At 39.8% G+C, this 21,835-nt stretch overlaps 3 protein-coding genes across 4 annotated transcripts; 2 read left to right on the plus strand and 1 right to left on the minus strand.

The window, feature by feature from the left end:
• The first annotated feature begins 106 nt into the window (after positions 1–106).
• On the plus strand, positions 107–6,175 carry LOC113031560 (protein amalgam). The gene is made up of 9 exons (XM_026183736.2): positions 107–476; positions 581–723; positions 956–1,038; positions 1,137–1,342; positions 2,968–3,228; positions 3,643–3,954; positions 4,115–4,214; positions 5,007–5,070; positions 5,418–6,175. Exons 1-8 carry the CDS (start codon positions 422–424, stop codon positions 5,065–5,067), a joined length of 1,221 nt encoding a protein of 406 aa, XP_026039521.1. The 5' UTR covers positions 107–421; the 3' UTR covers positions 5,068–5,070; positions 5,418–6,175.
• Positions 6,176–6,467: 292 nt separating this feature from the next.
• cd22 (cd22 molecule) lies at positions 6,468–15,190 on the minus strand. 2 transcript variants are annotated; one of them, XM_026185233.2, is made up of 7 exons: positions 15,051–15,190; positions 10,037–10,387; positions 9,719–9,940; positions 9,358–9,630; positions 9,090–9,171; positions 8,956–8,989; positions 6,468–8,851 (listed from the first exon to the last, which is right to left on the minus strand). In XM_026185233.2, exons 1-7 carry the CDS (start codon positions 15,088–15,090, stop codon positions 8,816–8,818), a joined length of 1,038 nt encoding a protein of 345 aa, XP_026041018.1. In that variant the 5' UTR covers positions 15,091–15,190; the 3' UTR covers positions 6,468–8,815. The 2 variants fall into 2 exon arrangements, with proteins under 2 accessions (XP_026041018.1, XP_080164386.1); XM_080308260.1 differs by having other exon boundaries at positions 10,037–10,384; positions 15,051–15,184.
• Positions 15,191–15,877: 687 nt separating this feature from the next.
• Positions 15,878–20,446, plus strand: LOC113032171 (uncharacterized). Its single transcript, XM_026184877.2, has 6 exons — positions 15,878–16,146; positions 16,465–16,579; positions 16,958–17,184; positions 17,672–17,819; positions 19,031–19,153; positions 19,243–20,446. The coding sequence occupies exons 2-6, from the start codon at positions 16,495–16,497 to the stop codon at positions 19,323–19,325; spliced, it is 666 nt and encodes a 221-aa protein (XP_026040662.2). The 5' UTR covers positions 15,878–16,146; positions 16,465–16,494; the 3' UTR covers positions 19,326–20,446.
• Positions 20,447–21,835: the final 1,389 nt, after the last annotated feature.

The raw sequence follows: 21,835 nt of genomic DNA on the forward strand, positions 1-21,835 counted from the left end.
GGACAAACCGCGCGCGAGGGCTCTCTCGGGACCCCTACAGACCTGCCGCAGCTCAACGCACCGACATATAAACACAAGCTCACTGAGACAAACACTGTCAGCTGTTATTTTGTATATTATACTGAACTTGTTGACCTCAATCTGAGTCAGCAGATGCATGCAGTATCCACCAGCCGGCACCCTCTCTCTCACACAAACACACACCAAGTTCTCTTTACTGACATGAAAGCCTAGTCACGGTCCTAGTTCCTCGTTGGCAGATAGTATAAAAGGGAATTTGACATTTGACTTACACATACAACTGCACTGAATTACCCAAAGACTAGAAGAGGACGCCTTGTTAGACAGGGTGAGAGTGAAGCCAAAGAAGGTTGGGAGGATCAGAGCACCACAGCTAAACAGACAGCAAAGAAGGCAAAAGATGCATGGAGGCATGGCTCAGAACTGCTGGCTCTTGGTCACACTCTCTCTTAAAGGTAGGTACATATATAAAAGCGCTGCAGCAGTCATGCTGGGATCCGAGCTTCAAGCAAAGACAGTGATGGTTAGAATTTAGGGGGTTTTTTTGTTGGTATTACAGGTATTCTTGCTGGTGATTGGTCAGTTCATCTCCCATCTGGTCCCATCTGTGCTGTGATTGGTTCTTCCATAGAAATCCCGTGTTCCTATGACTACCCGCAGACCTCCAATGAAACCAGGGAAGAGGGGTGGCCCTCTGCTCAGGTATTTCAATAAAGAAGGCATTGTTAGCGGTTATACTGTGCATTAAGAGCTAAAAACTGCAGTCAGAATAAAAACAAGTGTCAGTTCTTTGATAAAAACTAGCCAAAATTAGTTTTTATGCTAAGCTTACAGGTGATGTTTTGGGTGTGGTTTGAACAGATACAGTCAAGTTAGTCTAGAATTTTCCACTTTACAGTATCCACTGATTTAAAAAGCTCTGTGTATCTGTTAGGGTGGAGGAGGTGAAGGAGGACAAAAGTACATGGTTTTGTCTGAGATGTGGTGCCTTGAAGACAGCCGATGTATTACGGCAAGGTAACAATGATGTGTTGAAGTCACAGAAACACACACAAGGGTGGAAGTAAAGAGCACAGGTGTCTAAGTCTGTCTGCTTGTCCCTCTGTCTGTGTTAGATACGTGTACCACAGCGATCACATCTTCCCAGATCTATCCTACCAGAACAGGGTGCAGTACCTGGGAGAACCAGGAAGCAAGGTCTGCTCTCTGAGGATTACTGATCTAAGGCAGTCAGACAGCGGGACCTACGTGTTTTACCTCATCACCAACCACTCCACAGAGAAGATGCCAGAGCAGGCCGGCGTACAGCTCCTGGTGGCAGGTGTGAACCTTAAATGAGTAAAAATATCATTCTCATCGTTAACAATGATGGTGTGCAATCAGCAAACGCATCGTCCCCCCATCATTCAAAAGCTTTTATAGATTTGCAAAGTACGCAAGAAAAGATACCTTATTTTATATCTATTTTTATGAGTTTCCTCCTGTTGTCATGATCATTTTATACCCTGGATGAGTCACATCAGTATGACCTGGCAAACCATTAAAGACAAACCACACATCCCTTCTTATTATTTTCTATGTGCATTGTGGTTTTGTCTGTCTTTCTCTTTCTTTTGCTATGTATTGGTCAACTTCTCTGTAAGTAAGATAAAAAAAAAAACTTCTCTGTAAGTTGCTTAACTTCCTTGTCACAGAATATATCTCTGTTTGCTCTGTTTCTTATTTTGTTTTCTTGATGAATGGATCTGAGTGTGATTCCCTGTTGTCAGAAACACAGCGCAGTCAGAGACCAGCATTTACTGTCCAATAACCTAAAGCTAGCAGCGTTTACAGTTTACCTTACTGTATTTCTTAAATGACTGCTTAGCAAAGCTCGTTGCTTTTTCTAGCACCATTGCAATATTCAGTAACAGTTTCCTTTGTGCAACCCTTTGTCTGACATTTTGTGCTATTTATGAGAAGCTGAAGTGAAACCGACGACTTGTTGGGTTTAAGTAATCTTGATGTAAGACTCTGTTTCATAACCTTTGATGCTTTTGAGGTTGTAGTCAAATTACTCTTAGAGCTAAACATTAAAGACGGGTTAGTATTTGCAGAGCTTGGGAGAAAAAGATATTATAACCTGTTGAGAGGCAATCGAGTTGAGTTTGTCTGTCTTACATAAAGCTGGTGTGAGAAATGACAGCAAATAGCTATATGATTATGTTAAGACACTGTGGAATAATAGTGTTTAGCATTAAATTAAAACACATTCCCTGTGTGTGTGCTTTAATATGAGCCTCTCAGCTCTATGTCTTGGTATAGCTTGTCTGGTTCTGCATGCATATGAGAGCATCAGAGTCCTGTCCTTTAAAACTGGTGGTCTTCTGTGGATCTATAAAGAAATTAAATAGTACATACATACTATCACATGTAATAGTGATATGGCCCAAAAAACAATGGAATAGAAAGCATTCATAGTGGTTTCCTCCTACCTTTAAATAGAAAATAGGCATGTACAAATGGTATATAAATCACTCCACCCATTGGCTTACCAACCACTTTTTTTAGACTCAAATGTGGTATTTTGGTTGTTGCATTGTTGGACGGGTACCTAAAGACTACAGACACCAGGCTGTAAGTGTACTTCCTTCTGCTCTATTTGCGCATTTTTACATGTGCACCTATGGAGGCTGACTCACTTTTAGAGTCAGCCTCCAGTTACCGTTAGAGGAACTGTTTTGTTGTTGTTTTTTTTACTTTGGCTTTGTTTTTCAGCTGCAGAGCTTGTTCCTTGAATACTGTCCTCATTAACAAAAATGAACTAGTTAACTATTAGGATAGTGTTTTAAAAGTTGTTGACTTTTAGCTTTTTGTAATTCATGATTGTTTTTTCCATTTGAATATATGAAATAATAATCTCACCACATATGTGCTTTGTCTGTTTCTGGTTTTTTTTCCCTTCAGACTCCCCCAGTGCAGTCACTGCCTTAGCAAATCCATCCAGGGGCATCACAGAGGGTGCAACCTTACGTTTGGCCTGCTGCAGCCCTGCAGAGTCACAGGCCAATGTGACTTGGCACAAGAGCACAAGTAACAGCGTAACACACACTGGACAGGTGTGGAATATTACTGAAGTTAAATCAGATGACTCTGGCAGCTACTACTGTCAGATGCAAACTGGAGCCAAAGTGCATAACTCAACCATACTACCAGTTGATGTGCAGTGTAAGTCAAGCTTTTGTTATAAATGTAAAAATCAGATCAACATTTATATACAAGGTCATTCATCTGTTTATTTATTAAGCTTGTTTTGACACACAGAACTCCAAAGAGCAGAAAGAAAATTTTCAAGCTTAAAATATGTGCTGCTGACGAAGCATTTTAACTCTTTCTAGAGAAATTCTAAAAGTAAAAAACTTCCGCATTAAGCCTGGGTTAACCTTTTGTAACAGGGATACAAGCAGTGCTCTTACAGAGTTTTTATTTCCTCTGTTTCCTCAGTATTATTGTAGGGCCTTTACTTTACAATAAAGTGCCTTGAAGAACTGTTATTGTGATTTGGTGTTATATAAATAAAACTGATTTGAATTGAATCAAACTCACTTGAAGATTTAACTTATCTCTAATGCCTCCTTCTAGATGCTCCTCGAAACACAACCGTCTCAGTGTCACCTGCTGGACAGCTAGATTACGAGCTCCCCATGACTCTGACCTGCAGCAGTGATGCTAACCCGCCCGTGCACACATACATCTGGTACCAGGGTGCAGCATGTCTCAGTGACGCAGACAAAAGCTTTCATCAAGGCAGACGAACTGTAGCTACAACCACAGGAAGCAGCCAGACATCCAGCAGTGCCAACATCACCACTGAGGAATCTGGGCAGCACTGCTGTGTGGCACGAAACAGACATGGATCTCAGACTTTCAGTATAACGCCCAGAGCCTCCAGAGGTAGGTGTATGAAGAGGCAGGTCTTAATATAATATTAAGACCTTTCCCTGCCTACAGTGTCAAACATCACATAAAGCCAAACTTTACCACCACAATATCATTATATCCATTTTTTTCAAACATTAAGTGTTACTAATGTGTATTTTGTTGTCAACTGCAGCTGTGATCCCACCCCTCTCTGGAAAAAGAAAAGGGGTGATTGCTGGAGTGTTCATTGGAATCCTTCTGGTTATTGTTGTCATAGCCATCTGTGTCATAAGGTGGGCCTTTGTTTGTTTACAACCAGTAACTTTCATCATAATTCACTTCACAGTTCCTGTAGCTGGGCTCGTGCACAATATGTGTGAAATAATTTCATTAAAATCAAATGAGAGTGGTCATTGCTTAAGTCAGAGTCATTGGTTACTGGCGTGGATCATTTAAGCAAATGAGTTATTACTTAAAGGTTAGGTTTAAATATGACCAAAAAGATAAATCAATCAATTATCTTGGGTCATTCTATCTCAAATCAACACGAGATTTCTGCTCGACCATCTCAGATTTGGATAAAAATTTTATGATAGGAAGTTTGAATTTATATAATGAGTCCTGTGAAATTTTAATTCCATATATCAGAGCGTTTCTACATAGTACTGTAACTATAACACTGAACATGATGTAGTTAAATATGTGCACATTTTCATTTTCAAGACTTGGGTCTCTCTTATATAATCATATATTTTTAAAAAATATTGTCTGCTGAGTCATCACCGATGCATAAAAATGTTATGGCCCGAAGTTTGAATATACAGTATATAATGATTGCTGTTAATTTTAATTTCATATATCAAATACCTTTTTAGAAGTCTAGTTGAGTCTAATTAAATCTCTGAGGTAGATTGATTGGTTACTAACTTTGATCATTTAAGGAACCAAAATAGTTAAACAGTAGGTTTAAATATGACTGAAAGGATGAATTAATGAATTTAGTTCATTATATAACATGAAAAGTGACTTTAGATTGCAGTGACAATGTCTTTATTCTTAAAATGTTTTGTTCTTTTTGCTTTCAGGAGACAGAAGTCATCCAGACGTCAGTCATATGTGCTCACTGCAACTGCGTCAGAGCCTTAAAGAGTCAGTGAAATCAGGCTTTATTCTACCTAGAATCTTACCCACAGTGCAGCACATGCACCAACAACAGATCTGTACATTTCTCTAACACACACACACAGAGCAAATATTTTTCTTCAGCTCCTCCTGTGTGGTTACTAACATCACTTTCCCCAAAGTAAGACCACATCACATTAACTTTAAATGATTATTACACTATGGCTGAAGTCTAAGGTGGTAATCAAATTTTGGCACCAGTTCTCACCAGCTGTGAGCGTGTGCAGCTCATGTGATAAACATCAATGTTCATTCAAGCAAGCAGGATGCGACAGATTTCAAAGCACTGACCTGAGCTTTCGTTTCCTTTTCAGAAAGAAGCGAACAATGGAGCACCGTCAGAATGTATTTCACCCGCTTGTTTTCCATTAGTTTAAATGCATTTCTTCTTTAGGATTAAGCCTAGTACTGAGTCGAGGATGAAGTGATGCATCTCTAAGAAAAGGTTTTATTCCAAAAGAAAGAAGCTAGGAAACAAATGTTACCCCTTCATATGACCTCAAATTTATTTATTACTGTTTTTAAGTTTATTTTATTTGTATTTTATTTTATTATTTTATGTTATTCGCTTCAGTTTGTTGGAGTGTTGCCGTAACAGATTTGAATTTAAATATCCTCCACGGTTCATTGCATAACACGACTACAGGCGACATCCGGAGATCTCGCTAACACTTCCTGACACAGGGTTGTAACCACACAGCACAAAGTGCACCGGGTAATGTACAAGCAATGTCCAGAAAGAGAAAACATTGAAGAAGTTATTACTGAAGGCCTGCCAGTGATGATGACTGCGAAGATGATAACCCAATTAAGTGCTGCTGGCAAGTCCAACTGGATCCTGTTTGTGTGGCTTTGAGTAAACTCCTGAGAGCGATAAGCCTCCAGCAGATACTGAGCAGAGCGTGAGGAGAAGTGGGAGAGGATGAAAACCAAGAGGACAGTGACTCTAACACCCAGACATCTAAAAACTGCACTATTTTAGGATTTTGCTTTTGTTTGATTTGCCATATTAAAGTGAGGTGTGACGTGCAAAGTTGTTTTAATAAACAATAAAGTGTTTCATTAACAACTATCCAAAGAGACAGTTTTGCACATGTGACTCTTAGCTGTAACAAGTTGCATTTAATACACATTTTTGCAGCCATTTGATGTTTTCATGTGATCTGTAGAGCATGTATTGTGCTGTCAGTGCCAACTTATAATTTCATTAAATGCTCACGAGCTGAAATTTATACTGAAAAGTATCCAGCAAACTGCAGTGGGACCAAAACTTACAAAACTCAGACTTCGGACCGTTTTCAAAGTCAAACTGAACTTGGAAATTAAAAAAAAATAGTTAAAAAAAGAAGAGCCGGAAGCAGATCAAAAGGCAACAAGTTTTACACAATAATCTTTATACAGTTATATGGCAGCAAATATTTATCCAAGCTTCTGTTACAATTAACATTGAACATTTTAAAACATTAACCACAGTTCTAGCAACAGAAAAGACTATGAGAGCGATGGTGTCATGTGACCTGTGAGCAGAAGAGAATGCACATGCTTATTGTAACTCAAGGGGGAGCAGAAAGTGTTGTAACCAATGAAAGCCATATGTCCACACATCAGCAATGTGGCTAACATAACACACTGGTGTGAAGGAAGACTTAAAGAGATCACATGTCCTCTCAGTTTCACCCAGGAGAATTCCTATTCACACTAAGGCTTGTGGGCCTCAATTGTTGAATTAAACATTTATATTTTCTCCCTCCCTGCGCCGTGAAATTGAACAATGACCCAGTATTAACGAAGGCAACCTTGCAGCTCAGCTTTTTCTTCTTCTTCTTTCTTTCTGCATAAACCTGTTATGTTTTCTGTGCTTGTCATTCTGTCTGTCAGCTAAAAATCTGAATTGATTCCGATAAAACTTTGTAGGAACATAGAGTGAGGTCACGTTAACGATCCATTAAAATTTGGCTTACATCCACCAAGGTCGTCTAGGTCAAGTTAATCATTTATTGGACAAAGATAAAAATCCTTATAACTTAGAGACTATAAGACCATCAAGTGTGGTGCGTATTGGCAACGTATAGAAAGCACTGTATGAAGATTTTAAATTTCATGTCACATGACCGCTGACCTCTCCTCCAAGGTAAAAGTAACTAATGCTATATAGAGCTATTTACAACTACATTTATATTACCATTGTTTTTATTAACAACATTTGGGCACATAAGGACTGATTCAGCAGGTAAAATAAGTATTTATCATGTCACCAATTTTCTAAGTAAATGTGTTTCTAAAGGTGCTATTGACATGAAATTCTCACCAGATGTCAGTAATAACCCATCCAATCCACACATGCAAGGGAAATAAACCACAGATGTCCACAAATTAGGTGTAATAATGGGAAATGACACAGGGAAAAAGTATTGAACCCAGGAAAAAAGGGAGACGCAAAAAGATGTGGAAAGTCATGGCACCAGAGGAAATCTATCAGTAATTAGAAAGCAATGCCAAGGCCAAAATTGAAAAACTCTTTAGATGCCAAAAAACACACCATGTTTAAAAGGCACTACATATATCTCCCCAACAACACCATGCCAACATGTTTAATATAACTGAAGGAAGGATGAATGAAAAAATGTATCTGCTGCCAGGATGATGAAGATGAAGGTGGACGTTTCAGCAAGACAATGATCCCGAACACACAGCAAAGGAAACTCTCAGTTGGTTTCAGAGGAAGAAAATAAAGCTGCTAAAATGATCCAGCCAATCAGCTGACCTGAACCCAAGTGAAAATCTATGGAAAGAACTAAAGGTCAGAGTTCACAGAAAGGGTCCACTGAACCATCAGGACTGTTTGTGTGGAAGAATCACGACTGAGCAATGCATGCAAATAATTTCTCTTTAAATAGGAGGCATTTTGAAGCTGTAGTCACCAACAAAGGATTTTGCACAAAATATTGCATAATGTGTGGATTTGATCAGTTTAGCACCTTTGGAAGTATATTTACTTGTTGACGTAGTCAATGCTTAAATATTATATTATCCATCCATTCGCTTCTGCTTATCCTTTCCAGGGTCGCGGGGGGCGCTGGAGCCTATCCCAGCTGTCATGGGGCGAGAGGCGGGGTACACACTGGACAGGTCGCCAGTCTGTAGCAGGGCTAACACATAGAAACACAGACAACCATTCGCACTCAGATTCACGCCTATGGGCAATTTAGATTAATCAATTAACCTATCCCGACTAACAGCGTGTCTTTGGACTGCGGGAGGAAGCCGGAGTACCCGGGGAGAACCCACGCAAACACGGAGAGAACATGCAAACTCTACACAAAGACTGATGGTGGAATTGAACTCAGTACCTTCTTGCTGTGCAGCAACAGTGCTAACCACCGTGCCCCTATTATATTATATTATATTATATTATATTATATTATATTATATTATATTATATTATATTATATTATATTATATTATATTATATTATATTATATTATATTATATTATATTATATACAAGTTTTACCTGCTGTATATGGATATTCTAAATATCATGTTACTTTAGACCTCTGATCTCTTCTTCAAGGTTGAATAAGGTCAAACTTTCATAAAATGTTTCCTATCTCTAAAACTTGCTTTAAAGCCTGCTGCTTTTGTACTGACAACATTTAGCAAATGATAATAGTATGTGTGGATTCTTGTTTTCTGGGTTATTTTTACCCATTTCACATTGTCATATTTTCATAATCATTGCTGTCCATCTGAAACATAAAAGGACAGCATTAGACATTTTGTGAGAGACGGTTATAATCAGTTTGAATCAATATTTCAAACAGACCCGAGTCCAACGTGTCATCCTTCTCACCTTACTGTCCCCAGCAGGATTACACCACCCCTTCCTTTAACAAGGAAACGAGAGACGTTTGCAAACACAGCACAAAAACATTCAAAATCATCCAACTGCTACTAAATTAGGAGTAGTTGGTATGATTCACTTACCGAACCCAGATAATAATCAGTGTAAGGAAAAGCATCAAAACCACTTTGACTCCAATACCAAAAAGGAGGATAACACGATCAACTGTTAAGAAAAGTAGGAGAAAATGACAAATGACCAAGCCTGCATAGTTTCCTCTGCAAAAATGTAAAAATAAATGCACATTTTTTTGAGCCACTAGATTGGATTTCTCAACAATTTTATGAAATATCTACTAATAATTTGCATCATTTGAACAATAGGTTATGCCCACTCGTCTGACAGACTCACTCTTTGTTTCTTCCACTTCCAGCAGGACCGCCGTCGAGTTGCTTTCTCCGAGACTGTTCCCGGCCTGGCAGAGATAGACTCCACTGTGGGACACCTCCAAAGAGGGAAGAGACAGCACCCGGCCCGAGGCCACCTGAAGCCTGGAGCTGGAGCTGTACCAGGTGTAACTATCTGCTTCAGGGTTAGCAGCGCTGTTGCAGGTAAGATTCACATTGCTGCCCACTGACAGGAGGCCAGCCTGACTCACCTCAGCAGACACGTTCAGTGGAGAATCTGCATTAAACAAAGTCACTGGTTGCACTTTGTGTTGTATGAGTAAAAACTCAGCTTGCAAGAATCAATATTATCTTCATCTACTTACACTGAACATCCAGAGCAGCAGGGTGTGATTGCACTGACTCATACCCCTTGACAGTACATGAATATTTCCCAGTGTCTTCTGCCTGCGCCCACAACAATGTTTTTGTCATTGGATGTCCATCTTTGAACCAGAGTGTGCTTCCAAGTTGGCACGATGTCACACATTCAAGAGTCACCTTTTCTCCAGCTCTCACTCTCTCCGGCTGCACTGTGGCTCTCATCTCTGGATGTGGGTCAGTTAAATATTTTTTTTTTTAAAAAGAACAAGAGGCTGGAAACATTAAGTCTGGAGAGCAGGTTTAATGTAAAATCACTTTACCTGAGACGGTCAGATGCACAGAAGTTTTGCTACGCATTCCTATCGTATCCGTGCCAAAGTGGAAGTAGTAATATCCAGTGTCATTAACCTGCAGGTCATGAACTTTCAGGCTGCAGTTGTGCTGCTGTTCGCCAAGATATTCATAACGATGGCGATACGACAGAAGGTCGACTGAAAGCTCAACTCGTTTCCAGACACCATTTTCCAAACGTCCCTTGTACCATCCAGTCGTTCTAACAGTTTCCCCAGCTGTGTAGTTGTATACGCACCTAAAAGTCACAGATGATCCCTTTATAGCACAAAGATCTGGGTTTTCAAATGTCACTGACCAAGCAGCACTCACAGTTCCTGCTGACAGGTGATGAAACACGACAGAACATATTTTGTTAGTTTCTTTTATTACAGTTTTTCTCAATTGCTTAAACACTATAACCAGGCCTCTAAACTAAAATTTCAAAACCGTAACGCTATTGTTCAAAAAGCTCACCCATTTCCCTGAACTATAAACACTATTCCCTGCTTTGACACATGACTCAAATTTGGTGAACTGTTACTGCAAAACTCTACACACAAATCCCTACATTTTACAGTGCTTACACCATGTAGTCATTTAGAAAGCACTAGCATGCAATAATGTTACAGTTTTTCTCAAATGTTAAAACACAAAAGCCAGTCCTGTAACCCAAATGACCAGTAGTCTAAACACATTTACCAAATGTAGCCACCATATTCCAGTACCATAAACACATGTCACATGAAGACACAATTCACAAAACACAACCCTCTGTACTCATAAATCTAAACACATCTTTCCTTGCTAAAACACATGTTGCAAAACAACTCTGCTCATATTCTCAAATGAAAGCCCATGTGATGCAAAATGCTTGCCACAGTCACCAATCTTTGAACACAGGGAACACACCTGGCGTCATTCACTACACACAATGACTCAAAATTGAAGACACTTGTTGCTAATGCTGTACCCACATGTAAAAGCAAGTTCAGAGTGCACAGTATGCTGAAGGTTCCAAACAAACACAATGGATGAAGGCAGAGTCAGGGGAAGAGGAATTTGATGCAGAGGAGGGAGAAGAGCTGGCCCTGGAAGAAGAGGAGCAGGCCAATGAGGAAGAGGAGTTCAAATGAGAGGAGGAAGAGGAGCGACCAACGAGGAAGAGGAGAAGGCCAACATGGGAGAGGAGAAGGTCCAGGAGGGAGAGCAAGACAACCTCGCACCATCATTACTGACGAGATGCGAGCAACAGCTCAGCGACATGATGCCGCACAGTGATTGTGGTGTGTGTGTGGTGTGAATAACGTAAATAAAAAAACTTCACACCCTGTTCATGTTTTCAAGATTACTGTTGTGTGCAATAGATTCTGTTTTTGCATTGAGTTGTGTTACAGTAGTGTACGTACATGCAGGATTTTCTATAGATTTATACTACTCATATGAAACTCACAAATCTAAATGCCTAATCCTCTGCAGGGATCTACGACGATCCGTTACTGTATAGTTTCTAAAATATGCATTGGCAGTTATGAAACAAAGAACCTTCTCACAAATTGGGCATTGTGTTTTCAATAGTTTTGCTGTAGTGTGTAATGCTGTGTATAGTGTTTACAGTTTTGACAGCTTCGAGCTGCTCTCTTGGTGTGGGAGTTTGAGTTTTGCAGTGGGAAGGTGTGGTTGTGTTTATGTAGCTTTAGAGAAGGGTGTTGTGTTTAGACATTGGGGGACCTGGTGGTAACGTTTGTGACATGTGTTTTAGCATTTGAGAAAAACTGTAACTTAAGTCAGCATAGCTTGAGCTCAATTAGCACACAATTAACCAGGTGGAAACACTAGGAGTCAAAATTTAGCACACACCAATCAGAACCTGCGATGGATAGATAAAAGGGCCAAAGTCAGCTCATTCAGGTTTGAAACAATGGATCCAAAGAGATGCAAAGGAAGAGGACGTGGTGGAGAAAGAGGACATGGTGAAAGAGGAGGACGTGGTGAAAGAGGAGGACGTGGTGGAAGAGGAGGAGGAGGTGGTCTAGGACAACAGGAAGGTGGTGGAGGAGGAGGGAGAGGTGGAGGAGGACGTGGTGAAGGAGGTGGAGGTGGAGAACGACGGCGACAAGGAAGGGGAAGAGCAAGGGCAAGAAGACAGTCAGTCTCGGATGAAATTCGAGCCACTTTAGTTGACCATGTCCTTGTCCATGGGATGACTATGAGGGAGGCTGGGCAACGAGTACAACCAAATTTGAGTCTCTTCACTGTTGCCTCCATCATCAGAACCTTCAGGGAGGAAAACAGGTAGGTGTACTTGCAGTAAGACTGCTTTGTACAGTAACGTTTAAGTTACTGAACTTGTGTGTCTTGAGTTTCAGTATGTTTCCATTATTTTCCTGTAAAATGAATGTGTGACAGTTACAGTAATGAGTGCTTCTATTTTTGTAGGACACAGAGACGACCACCTGGTGGAGGCAGGTTAAGGCTTTTGTCGGAGGAGCAAGAGAGGGAACTTGTAAACATGGTAATTGCAAATAATGTAATCTGCCTGCAAGAGATTCAAAGGAGAGTGATTGAGGATGATCATCTTTTTCGAGGCATAAATGCCATCAGCCTCTCCACAATTGACCGCATCCTCCGAAAGAATCAATTCCAGATGAAACAGGCATACCGAGTCCCTTTCGAACGAAACTCTGACAGAGTGAAAAACCAACGTGTGGAATATGTTCAGGAATGAGTTTTGATACTGTATAAAGTATTGTGTACCATCACAGCATGGCAGTTTATGCTGCCATTTCAGCACTCCTGAACTGTGGTTCAGGGTACCGATTGACTCTACTGTGTTATGTGTTTTGCAGAGAATCTTTGAGATTGAAGGACGGCCTGTTCCCCATGAAATAATCTTTGTGGATGAGGCAGGTTTTAACCTGACCAAAAGAAGGAAAAGGGGGAGGAACATAATTGGCCATCGGGCTATTGTAAATGTCCCTGGTCAGCGTGGGGGGAATGTCACTATGTGCGCAGCCATCAGCCAATGAGGGGTACTCCACCGCCATGCCGTACTAGGACCCTATAACACTATGCTTCTCCTTGCTTTTCTTGATGGTTTAAGACAACATATGTTCCAGCTGGACTACAGGAAACCAGCACAGCCAGAGCAGCCTCACTACGTTGTTGTGTGGGATAACGTCAGCTTCCATCGCGCTGCTCTGGTTCGTGACTGGTTTACCAATAACCCAAGGTTTTCTAATATCTTTCTGCCTGCATACTCTCCCTTTCTAAACCAGATAGAGGAGTTATTTTCGGCATGGCGGTGGAAAGTGTATGACCGAGAACCTTATGTCCGTGTTCACCTCCTTCAGGCCATGGAAGAGGCCTGCCTAGACATATCAGTAGATGCATGCAAGAGGATTTTCCCCCCGCTGCCTGGCTGGGGCCAATATAGCCTGTGATGTGGATGAGATTCTCTGGCCTGACCCAGACCAAAGACAAGATGCTGAGGTGGGATAATGTTTCTGGTGTGTGTTGTACTGTATAGTACATGAATGACAATGTGCCACTGTACATACATTGGTTGCGTCTTTTGTGTTTATCATGTGACAAGGGTTTTGAAGGGGAGAATCATAAGCAACCTATTTGTTTTGGAACTATTGTTTTGAATTAATTGTACCAGTGTGCAAAACTCTGTTGTAGTGTGTGTGTTTTTGAGGGCTTGTGTTTGATGTCTGAGGGCAAAGTTTGGTTTTTCAGCAGGAGTGAATAGTTTTGGGTGTGGAGCTTCATTTTGACCTGGAAATAGGATGTTTGGGAAATTGAGTGAGATGTTATGGATTTGTGTTTACTGTTGTGAGGATATGAGGCGTAGTTTCAAGAAATGTGTTTTAGCAATCGAGAAAAACTGTATTATGGAGAATTCAAAGACAAGACGTAAAGGGGAAATTGAAGTAAACCGCTGAACAGTGTGTTTTTTACTTCTTACAAAAAAATGAGGAAGTGAAGTTGTCAAAACAAGGCAACAACAAGAAGGTGAAGATCACTCTGCTGTTCACTCTTATTCGGCCTCCACTAACTGCAGCTTTTTGTTGTCATCATTTTGGTTTGGCTTTTCAGACTGAAACAAATAACCAAACATTGACCTGACAGATACTAAAACAGTCAGTTAATCAGGGGAAATTACCCGATTACATGATTGCCAGCAGTGCGTGTAATGCAAATACTTTCAAATGTGCATGTGAACTGCCACAGTGAAAACTGGGTACGTGTTTTGGGTACAGAATAGGAAAGTAAGTAGGTTCCTTTGAGAGCAAGTAGAGGTTGGGTGTGTTTCTTTTTTGTGACGTGACTGTCTAATTGCTATCAGATAATATTCTTCTGGCAGCTCTCTACCAAGCTTTTCATATTTGATGGATTACAATCGGTTCCGATAAAATTTAAGGAGAATAATATTGCTGTTCTCATCCTCATCAATGTTTTTTCTTGCTCATTTGTTGCCTTTTAACTTTCAAAGAGGAAAATCCCACTGAGTACTTTTTTGTATTTGAGTGTCTGCAGTCGCTGAAAATCACACATCCTGAAACAGTTAAACAGCATTTTAACTGTTTCAGCATTTAAGTCTTCCACTGCTACACATTAGCAACTGAAAGTCCAAAACATCAAAGTGAAACTTTGAAGAAAAAAAGATGGTTGGTTGTAAAAATTTGAATCTTGGAAAGTACCTGCTTTCAGAATAATATAATCCCTCTACTCATTGTCTCATCTTTTTATTTATTCCTGTTTGATGCATCATTGCTTCAGCAGGTACAGTCATCTTAACAACTGTGTTATTTTCTATCCTCATGTTCCACATTCACTCTTTGGCTCTTACAAAGTAAAAGCAGCCCCATGCAGTGTAGACATAACAGATAATTACTAAGTATACTTAAAAAAAAGTCTAGAATTGCAATCAAAAGAAGTTTTATTCCATTCCAAGCTTTTATGTTATCTTAAAACTCAATTGATAAATAATCTTCTTACCTGACTTCACAGTCAGGAGCAGCAGCACTGCGATCATCATCTCCACATCAATGCGCAATATTTCCACACAGCTTTGAAGTCTTGGCGTCTACTGTAGCTGATACAGTAGATGCCAGCTACACATTTCTGCATTCTGCTCTGTAGAGTTGCATTGAGACCTCTGCATGAACTTGAGATTCAGACAGTGGGAGGGCTCAGCGGTCTCTCACCCATCCTCCGTTATGACTCATTGCCAAAAATGTGACAATTTAAAGTCAGATGAAAAAACAACAAAACAGAAGACAGAATGGTTTTATTTTGGCCTTAAACTAATTTAATAACATTTGTGAAACCCATTCATAAATAAATTACAGCAAATATTCATTTATTTGTAACTTATTATTCACTTTTTTCAAGATTTTTTTTATAAGCTGGCAGATGGGGAACTTGTGTTTTACTAGATCAACTTCCATTTCTGTTATTACTCTCACTTCGTAATGAAAATATGACAACTTTGAAAACAAATGCCCCTCGATTATTTTTTCCATCCAGCCAAACACCAAAATGTAAAAATGAAGAAAACCCTCTAACAGAAGGAAGGCATTTCTGGCAGGTCACGATCATTTACCATGAACTTTGTCCCTTGTGCCTTTTTTAAACCATTCAAAGAGAAGCATCACTGATTGAAGGGTGAACAAAGAAGACAGGTTTAAGACATTTGTTTGTGTGTGTGTGTGCGCGTGCGCGAACCTGACGTCTGACCCAGCTATAATCGGTTCAGGCTGGGCCTGCATAACCTGTTTGTTACTTGTTTTCATCAATCCAGCTTGCACATAAGGAAGTTCTCCACATTCCTAAAAGCGCCCTGTTGTCCTGAACTTCTGAAGCGAGCGGATGGAGATAGGCAGAAAGAAGTGAAGCAGCGAAGGGTAAGAAGTGTGAGGACAGTGACACTGTTATGGACAGTGGGCGCAGATGTTCGTCACAGCGGCCGGTCTCCACCACATCTGTGCAATAAATAGGATTTTCTTTTTAAAGAGGCACCGTCAAACAATCTTCAAATAAGGAAGCTTTCTGTAGAGCTGGTTGGGAAATTCCAGTTCGTTTTGTGCTCAGTGTAAGTAATTTCATTTGAAATTCATATGTTTTCTAAAATGAAAAAAGTAAGTCATTTGCTCAGGTGACATAGAGCAGCATGTTAGATTGCGTGTATGTTTAATTTATAGTATTTTTAAAACTATGTTGTTGTCAACACTCTCAGTTTGCTATATCTAATTCTAGAACAGTGTTCATCTACTGCTGCACTACACCCATGAAAAGAATGGTTGCATAAATAACTGGTTATCTACACACTCCCGCACACAGGCACCCGTATAACCTGGTTTTGCATTCACTGAACTTCTTTTATGGTTTATGAAGTTTTTGTTGTTTGCAGGTTACTAACTGGAACTATAGTGAAAAAAATATGGATGGAGAAATGAGGAGCAGAAGGGCGCTTCCTCTGGTGTGCTTGTTTCTGACTGTGCTCCAGATCAGCACACCTTCCTCAGGTAAACCAACCACATCCATGACTTCCAAAATATACTTTGCAGTCACTGAGACATTCCTCTCTCACGCTTCCTCATTCCATCGTCGCAAATCTTTCCATCCATTTCATTCCAGTCATTAGGCTAGATATACATTTAGGAGAGGAGGTGTGACTCTGTATTTGGATATTTGTTTTGTATTTATTTTGTGAAATAACTTTGATGTTATTTACTTTCTATAAGAATTTTTTTACTCTTTAGTTTTACCAAATAGAAATTGCTGATATATTTGGGTTAGCAGTGCATTTGTTAAATTGCAACTTTTTACTTTTTACCTGATCATTTTTCTTCCTTCTCTCTCTCTCTCACGCGCATGCATTGATCACCCAATCACTGCTCCAGCTCAAAACACAACTTTGAGTACTGCTAGCACCACCACCAAAGCTCCAAGCACCGGTGCTCTCAAGTACAGCACACAGCCATCTAACATCTCAGTGGGTGTGGGAGAGCCTGCAGTGTTTCACTGTGGCGTGCCCGAAGCGCATCCGAACCTCACGTTTACCTTGTATGGGAGTAATCACAACTACAGCCTCACCTGCCCCGGTGGCCACGTGGAAGACATCCCCCAGGTGAGGGAGGGGAGGGGGGAGTGACCATGTGACTGTTGTTTTCTGACAGGAAACAGCTGCTATTAGATTACAGGGAGTCTTTCTGAAGAAGCAGAAACAGGATGTGCACATTGAGGAACAAATATGACAAAGCTTTTCTAGGAAACCAAAGTAGAACCAATCACATTTACAATAAGGTTACAGCAGCCCTCACTGTGCCGTGGATTTATATATTCTAAGCGTGTCTGCATATTCATTTTTTTCATTGTAAGTGGTCATTATAAGGACATTCAATCATGAGTTTAACATGTTTGCACTATGGTGCATTTTCAACTCATCCCCATCAAACGACCCAGGATCATTTTATAGTATCATCGTCTTACGTGTGTTAAGATTGTGTTGACATTGTAAATTGACCACCATCAATCACCCTATGAAAACGTCTTCTTTTGAAGCACTTTTGAATCCCTTATTCAGTCTCCTTTCTCTCCTCTTTCTCCATCCTCAGGCTGTCTATGGACGTTGTGAAATGAAGAATGGAGAGTCGCTGGCTACGTGGACCCTCCTGGGAACTGCCTTGCCCCACAACGGCACAAGAGTAGTTTGTCAGCAGCTGAGCAACCCGAGAGCGCTCTCTGCCGTCCTGCATGTTTATGGTGAAGTATTGAAATACAGTAAAACTAAGTGCATTGCCTAACGTTGCATGTCTTCAGTTTAATTCAATCCAGTAGTCTCTTGGGTTCAGGTCCAAGTCGCTTTATTTGTACCTTTCAGTAGTTGCAGTTTAATCAGATGGTTGCCCCACTTTGAGCGTTTCCCGTAGTTTCTTACCATTAAAAGGGGGTTAAAAGGAGAAAGAACATCATCTCCTAGTTCTTTCTCAGAGGGGATCATCTGACTTTTGGGTTTTCTCTCTTAATTGTAGGACCTCAACATTACACACTAAGACCTGTCAATTCTCTGTGGGGGACACTAAGTCTGAGACCACTGTGCCCAACAAAATGTTTGCAGTCTATGGAGTCCTGCTGTACTGTCAAGAGGACACCCTGAGCTTAGTGACTTTCCACAGACAATGGGCATTGCAGCTTTTACATCTTATGGCAACAAGTTTAAGTGATCATTTTTTTGCAGATAAACCACTAAAACTTAAATTGTTTCTTCAATATGAGATTCTTAACTTCAATTTGGCAGCATTTCATTAATGTGCAGTCATTTTAACCCTTTAGCTTTTTATTGAGTGGTTTGTTTGTTTTTTTGTCAGTGTTCATTTTCAATCTCTCCAGGAAGTAGAGGACTGAGTGAGGCAGAGAGCATATAGTTTTACCTACCTCGAAGCAGGACGCACCTTATGACAAACTGAAAGTGTAATAAGCAATGCGTCTTTTCAGCCTTTTCAGTTAAATACACACACACACACAGTACATAATCAGGTGCAAGTCTAATTTCTAATGTATTTACTTTGCCGAGACTAGGGCTGCTCTGGTTACATCATCCAGCTCATCCATATATGGGCATTGAGATTTTTGGACATTTCTAAGCACACAAACTACAGGGAGGTGCTCATCTCTGAGGAATGCCTTAAAACTGAAAGCCTTCTTCATCATATCTGTTCATGGCATGACTTGGATACATAGGATCCAGATACAGTTATAATCTTAGATATAGTGATCTTTTTCTCCTCTGATAAGGAGAAAAAGAATGATACCCTCTGAAAGGTGAGACCTCTCTTAAACACGATGCAACAAGGCTGGCTCAATCTGCAGAGACCACGAAAAGCCTGTGTAATTGAGACAGCATGTAAAGTTTCCTTTACATGGCGGTGTCCTGTTTTGCACTCATGTTGTTTTTATTTTTACTTTATGCCTAGATACTGGTGCAACCAATGTCCTTCTCATTGGCTGTATTCTTGGAGGATTCTTTGGCGTCCTGTTAGTGGCAGCTTTGTTATACACCTTCCTGGTCAAATCTGAGTCCTTCCAGGAATGCTTCGGTGAGTGATGGATAAATTTATTAGCACAAGAAATGACTGAGAAGAATAAATAGCCTGACAATTAATATACAATGTGTCTGTGCTTTTAGGTGGGGAAGAAACCGAAGATGATATGATCACTATTGTATCAACGGAACAAAAGAAGAAATCAAGTCAGGATGTGACAGACTGAAAATAGATACACAAACTGTTTCTATTTTGTTACCAGGCTAGCTAAAGTGAGAGCTGGACTGAGCCAAGGTCTGGAGATAATGCTGTTGCAAATGTTTAAAATCAATACTTTTACTGAAAGTGCTCATAGATATGACGAGACAATCTGTTCCTACACTTTGATCTGTTCAATTTAGATGCTTTGAATAATTTCTTCTCACGCTTTAAATTATTCGTGACCACAAGCCAAATAAATCTTGCTTACTTACTTAAAATTAGTGTATGTATGTGTGTAGAGAAAAGAAAAATCAGGCAGACAAAGAGCAATGAGCTCATTTACATCTAAATAAGTCGTTCTCTTAGCTTGAAAAACAACACTGGTATTTTATAGCTGTTTTATTTTGGAAATATTATAATTCCACATTTATGCAGTGCAACGACGCAAAAATCACCTGTACCAATTCTGATTACTTATTGAAAGGACGATGTGATTTAGGCCACTTAAACTTGAAATTGTGATTACAAGTAATTTAGTATCACTTGATGATTTTGAATCTGTAAACATGTTTTCATCTCAGCTCCAGGTGGAAGGAAAAGGAAAGAAATGACGGTGCATTGTAGCCAGTAGCCTGACATTTTTCTCTCTCTGCTCCATTTATGCCTGCTTTTGAAGGCTTTCAGCCTGACAATGGGCTGCTCACTAATGCAGGAACTACATGTGCTTTTAACAGTAGGTCAGTTTGTCCACTTGAGGGAAGCACTTACTCTGAGGAAAAGCTGATCATCAAAGAATGACTGTGAATAAAAACTCTTAGTCAACATAATTTGCATATGCTAATAAATTAAAAGTACACTGTAGATGTTGATGTACTGGAGTTTATTGAATGAAGTGAGCATCTATATTTATATGTTGCTTTTTCCATAAAGACAGCACAGAGCAGAGTTGCTTTAAGTTTTTACAGCTCAGGGTGTATCACTCTTTATGCTTTGTGTGTATGTGGTTATTTGCCGTCTATGCATTCTACTTTAATTTTTTCATATATTAAATATATTTGTATGTTTCTTTACATATATCTTGCTGCAGCTGCTCACACTTTTCATGAGACACACTGATGTTAAAAATAAAAGCTGAGTGCACTTTAATCCAGCCCTTACTGATTTTTTTTCTCCATATTGAGCTGTTTGATTCGCTCTGTGGGTCACTATGTAATCTTGGGTCATTAGTTATTAGAGGAGCAGGTTAGGTGCTCTAACTCCTAATCAATATATCAAAAAATCATTCTATGACCATGTTTTTTGTAGAATCCAGGCCCAGAAAAGCCTAAGAAGATAAGTTAGATAAAAAACTACGTTTGATACGGCCTTTCGTTGTGTTTAATGAGATATCTGGATGTCTATGTCTATGACATTTGTTGTAGATGTAGGCTTGATTTTCTTCTGTAGTCTGTAGGAAGTTTACCATCAGATTTTTTTTCCTTCTATAATGTTGTGCTGGTCAGACCTTCTTGTATTCACTTTAGAACAAGACACCCGGATGAATTGTCCCTGCAACCACGAGTCAGTAATGCGATTAGACATCACAATATCCGGCGCAACATCTGCTCCCATTTCTTTAGTTGAATCTATGAAAAATTCCACATTTTTATACAACAAATACAAATTGTTGTTAAAGTTAACTTTTATATCAATCCGGCTTCAACAATGCAGATGGTTTTAGAGTATTAGACTGTACTCTCTTCTCTTCTCTGTTTATATTCAAAATTAAGAAAGGCAGTCCACAGCTGATCCACATTATGAATTATTAAGCTTTATGATGATAACTGATGGATTTTCCCTTCACATGTTTGGCTCATTATCCTGAGTCAGTTAAATATTTCAGAACGGCCGACCATACCAAAGGTTTTATTTTAACAGATCCAGTTTGAAAGTCCTTTGCTCTTTTGCTTTCTGCTGATATCTTCTTTTATCATTTCATCATCTTCTTCTGCACTTCAGTCATTTGGACCAATAACTAAGACTCGTGAAAGAGACAGAGGTCAGTAGCCTGTCATATTGAATAAGATTCAAATTCAGACATTTACCTAACCTTAATTTGCCAACTAAGCCCAGAGACTGGCTGGATTTGAATGTATAAAATCTCTTTGGGGCTTTAAAACACAGAGCATCAGAGCCTTTTACTCCACCACACATGGCTGCATTTGGGTCCACTTTATGTGCTTACTTAAAATTTGTTTTTTTACGATTCCCATTTTCTTACACAAGGAGCAAATGAGATCAGGCCACTTTTACTGTCATGGTTTTTCTAGTAGAAAGAAACGTCTGATCCTTTGTTAGACACACCTACATTTTATGAAAACTTTAGGGAAAGATTGATGTGGAGGCAGAAAAGAAAGAAAATAAAAATCCTTCTCACATCCACAAATAAGTCCAATGTAGAATCTCACTCACTCAGCAGTCTTTCCAGGTACATCTCTTGTCATCCCCAGCGTGTCTTATCTTTTTTAGATGGAGTGTATTTGTCAGGTTGAGTGG

This window comes from Astatotilapia calliptera, chromosome 11 (assembly GCF_964374335.1).
Source record: "Astatotilapia calliptera chromosome 11, fAstCal68.1, whole genome shotgun sequence".
Classification (NCBI taxonomy): domain Eukaryota; kingdom Metazoa; phylum Chordata; class Actinopteri; order Cichliformes; family Cichlidae; genus Astatotilapia; species Astatotilapia calliptera.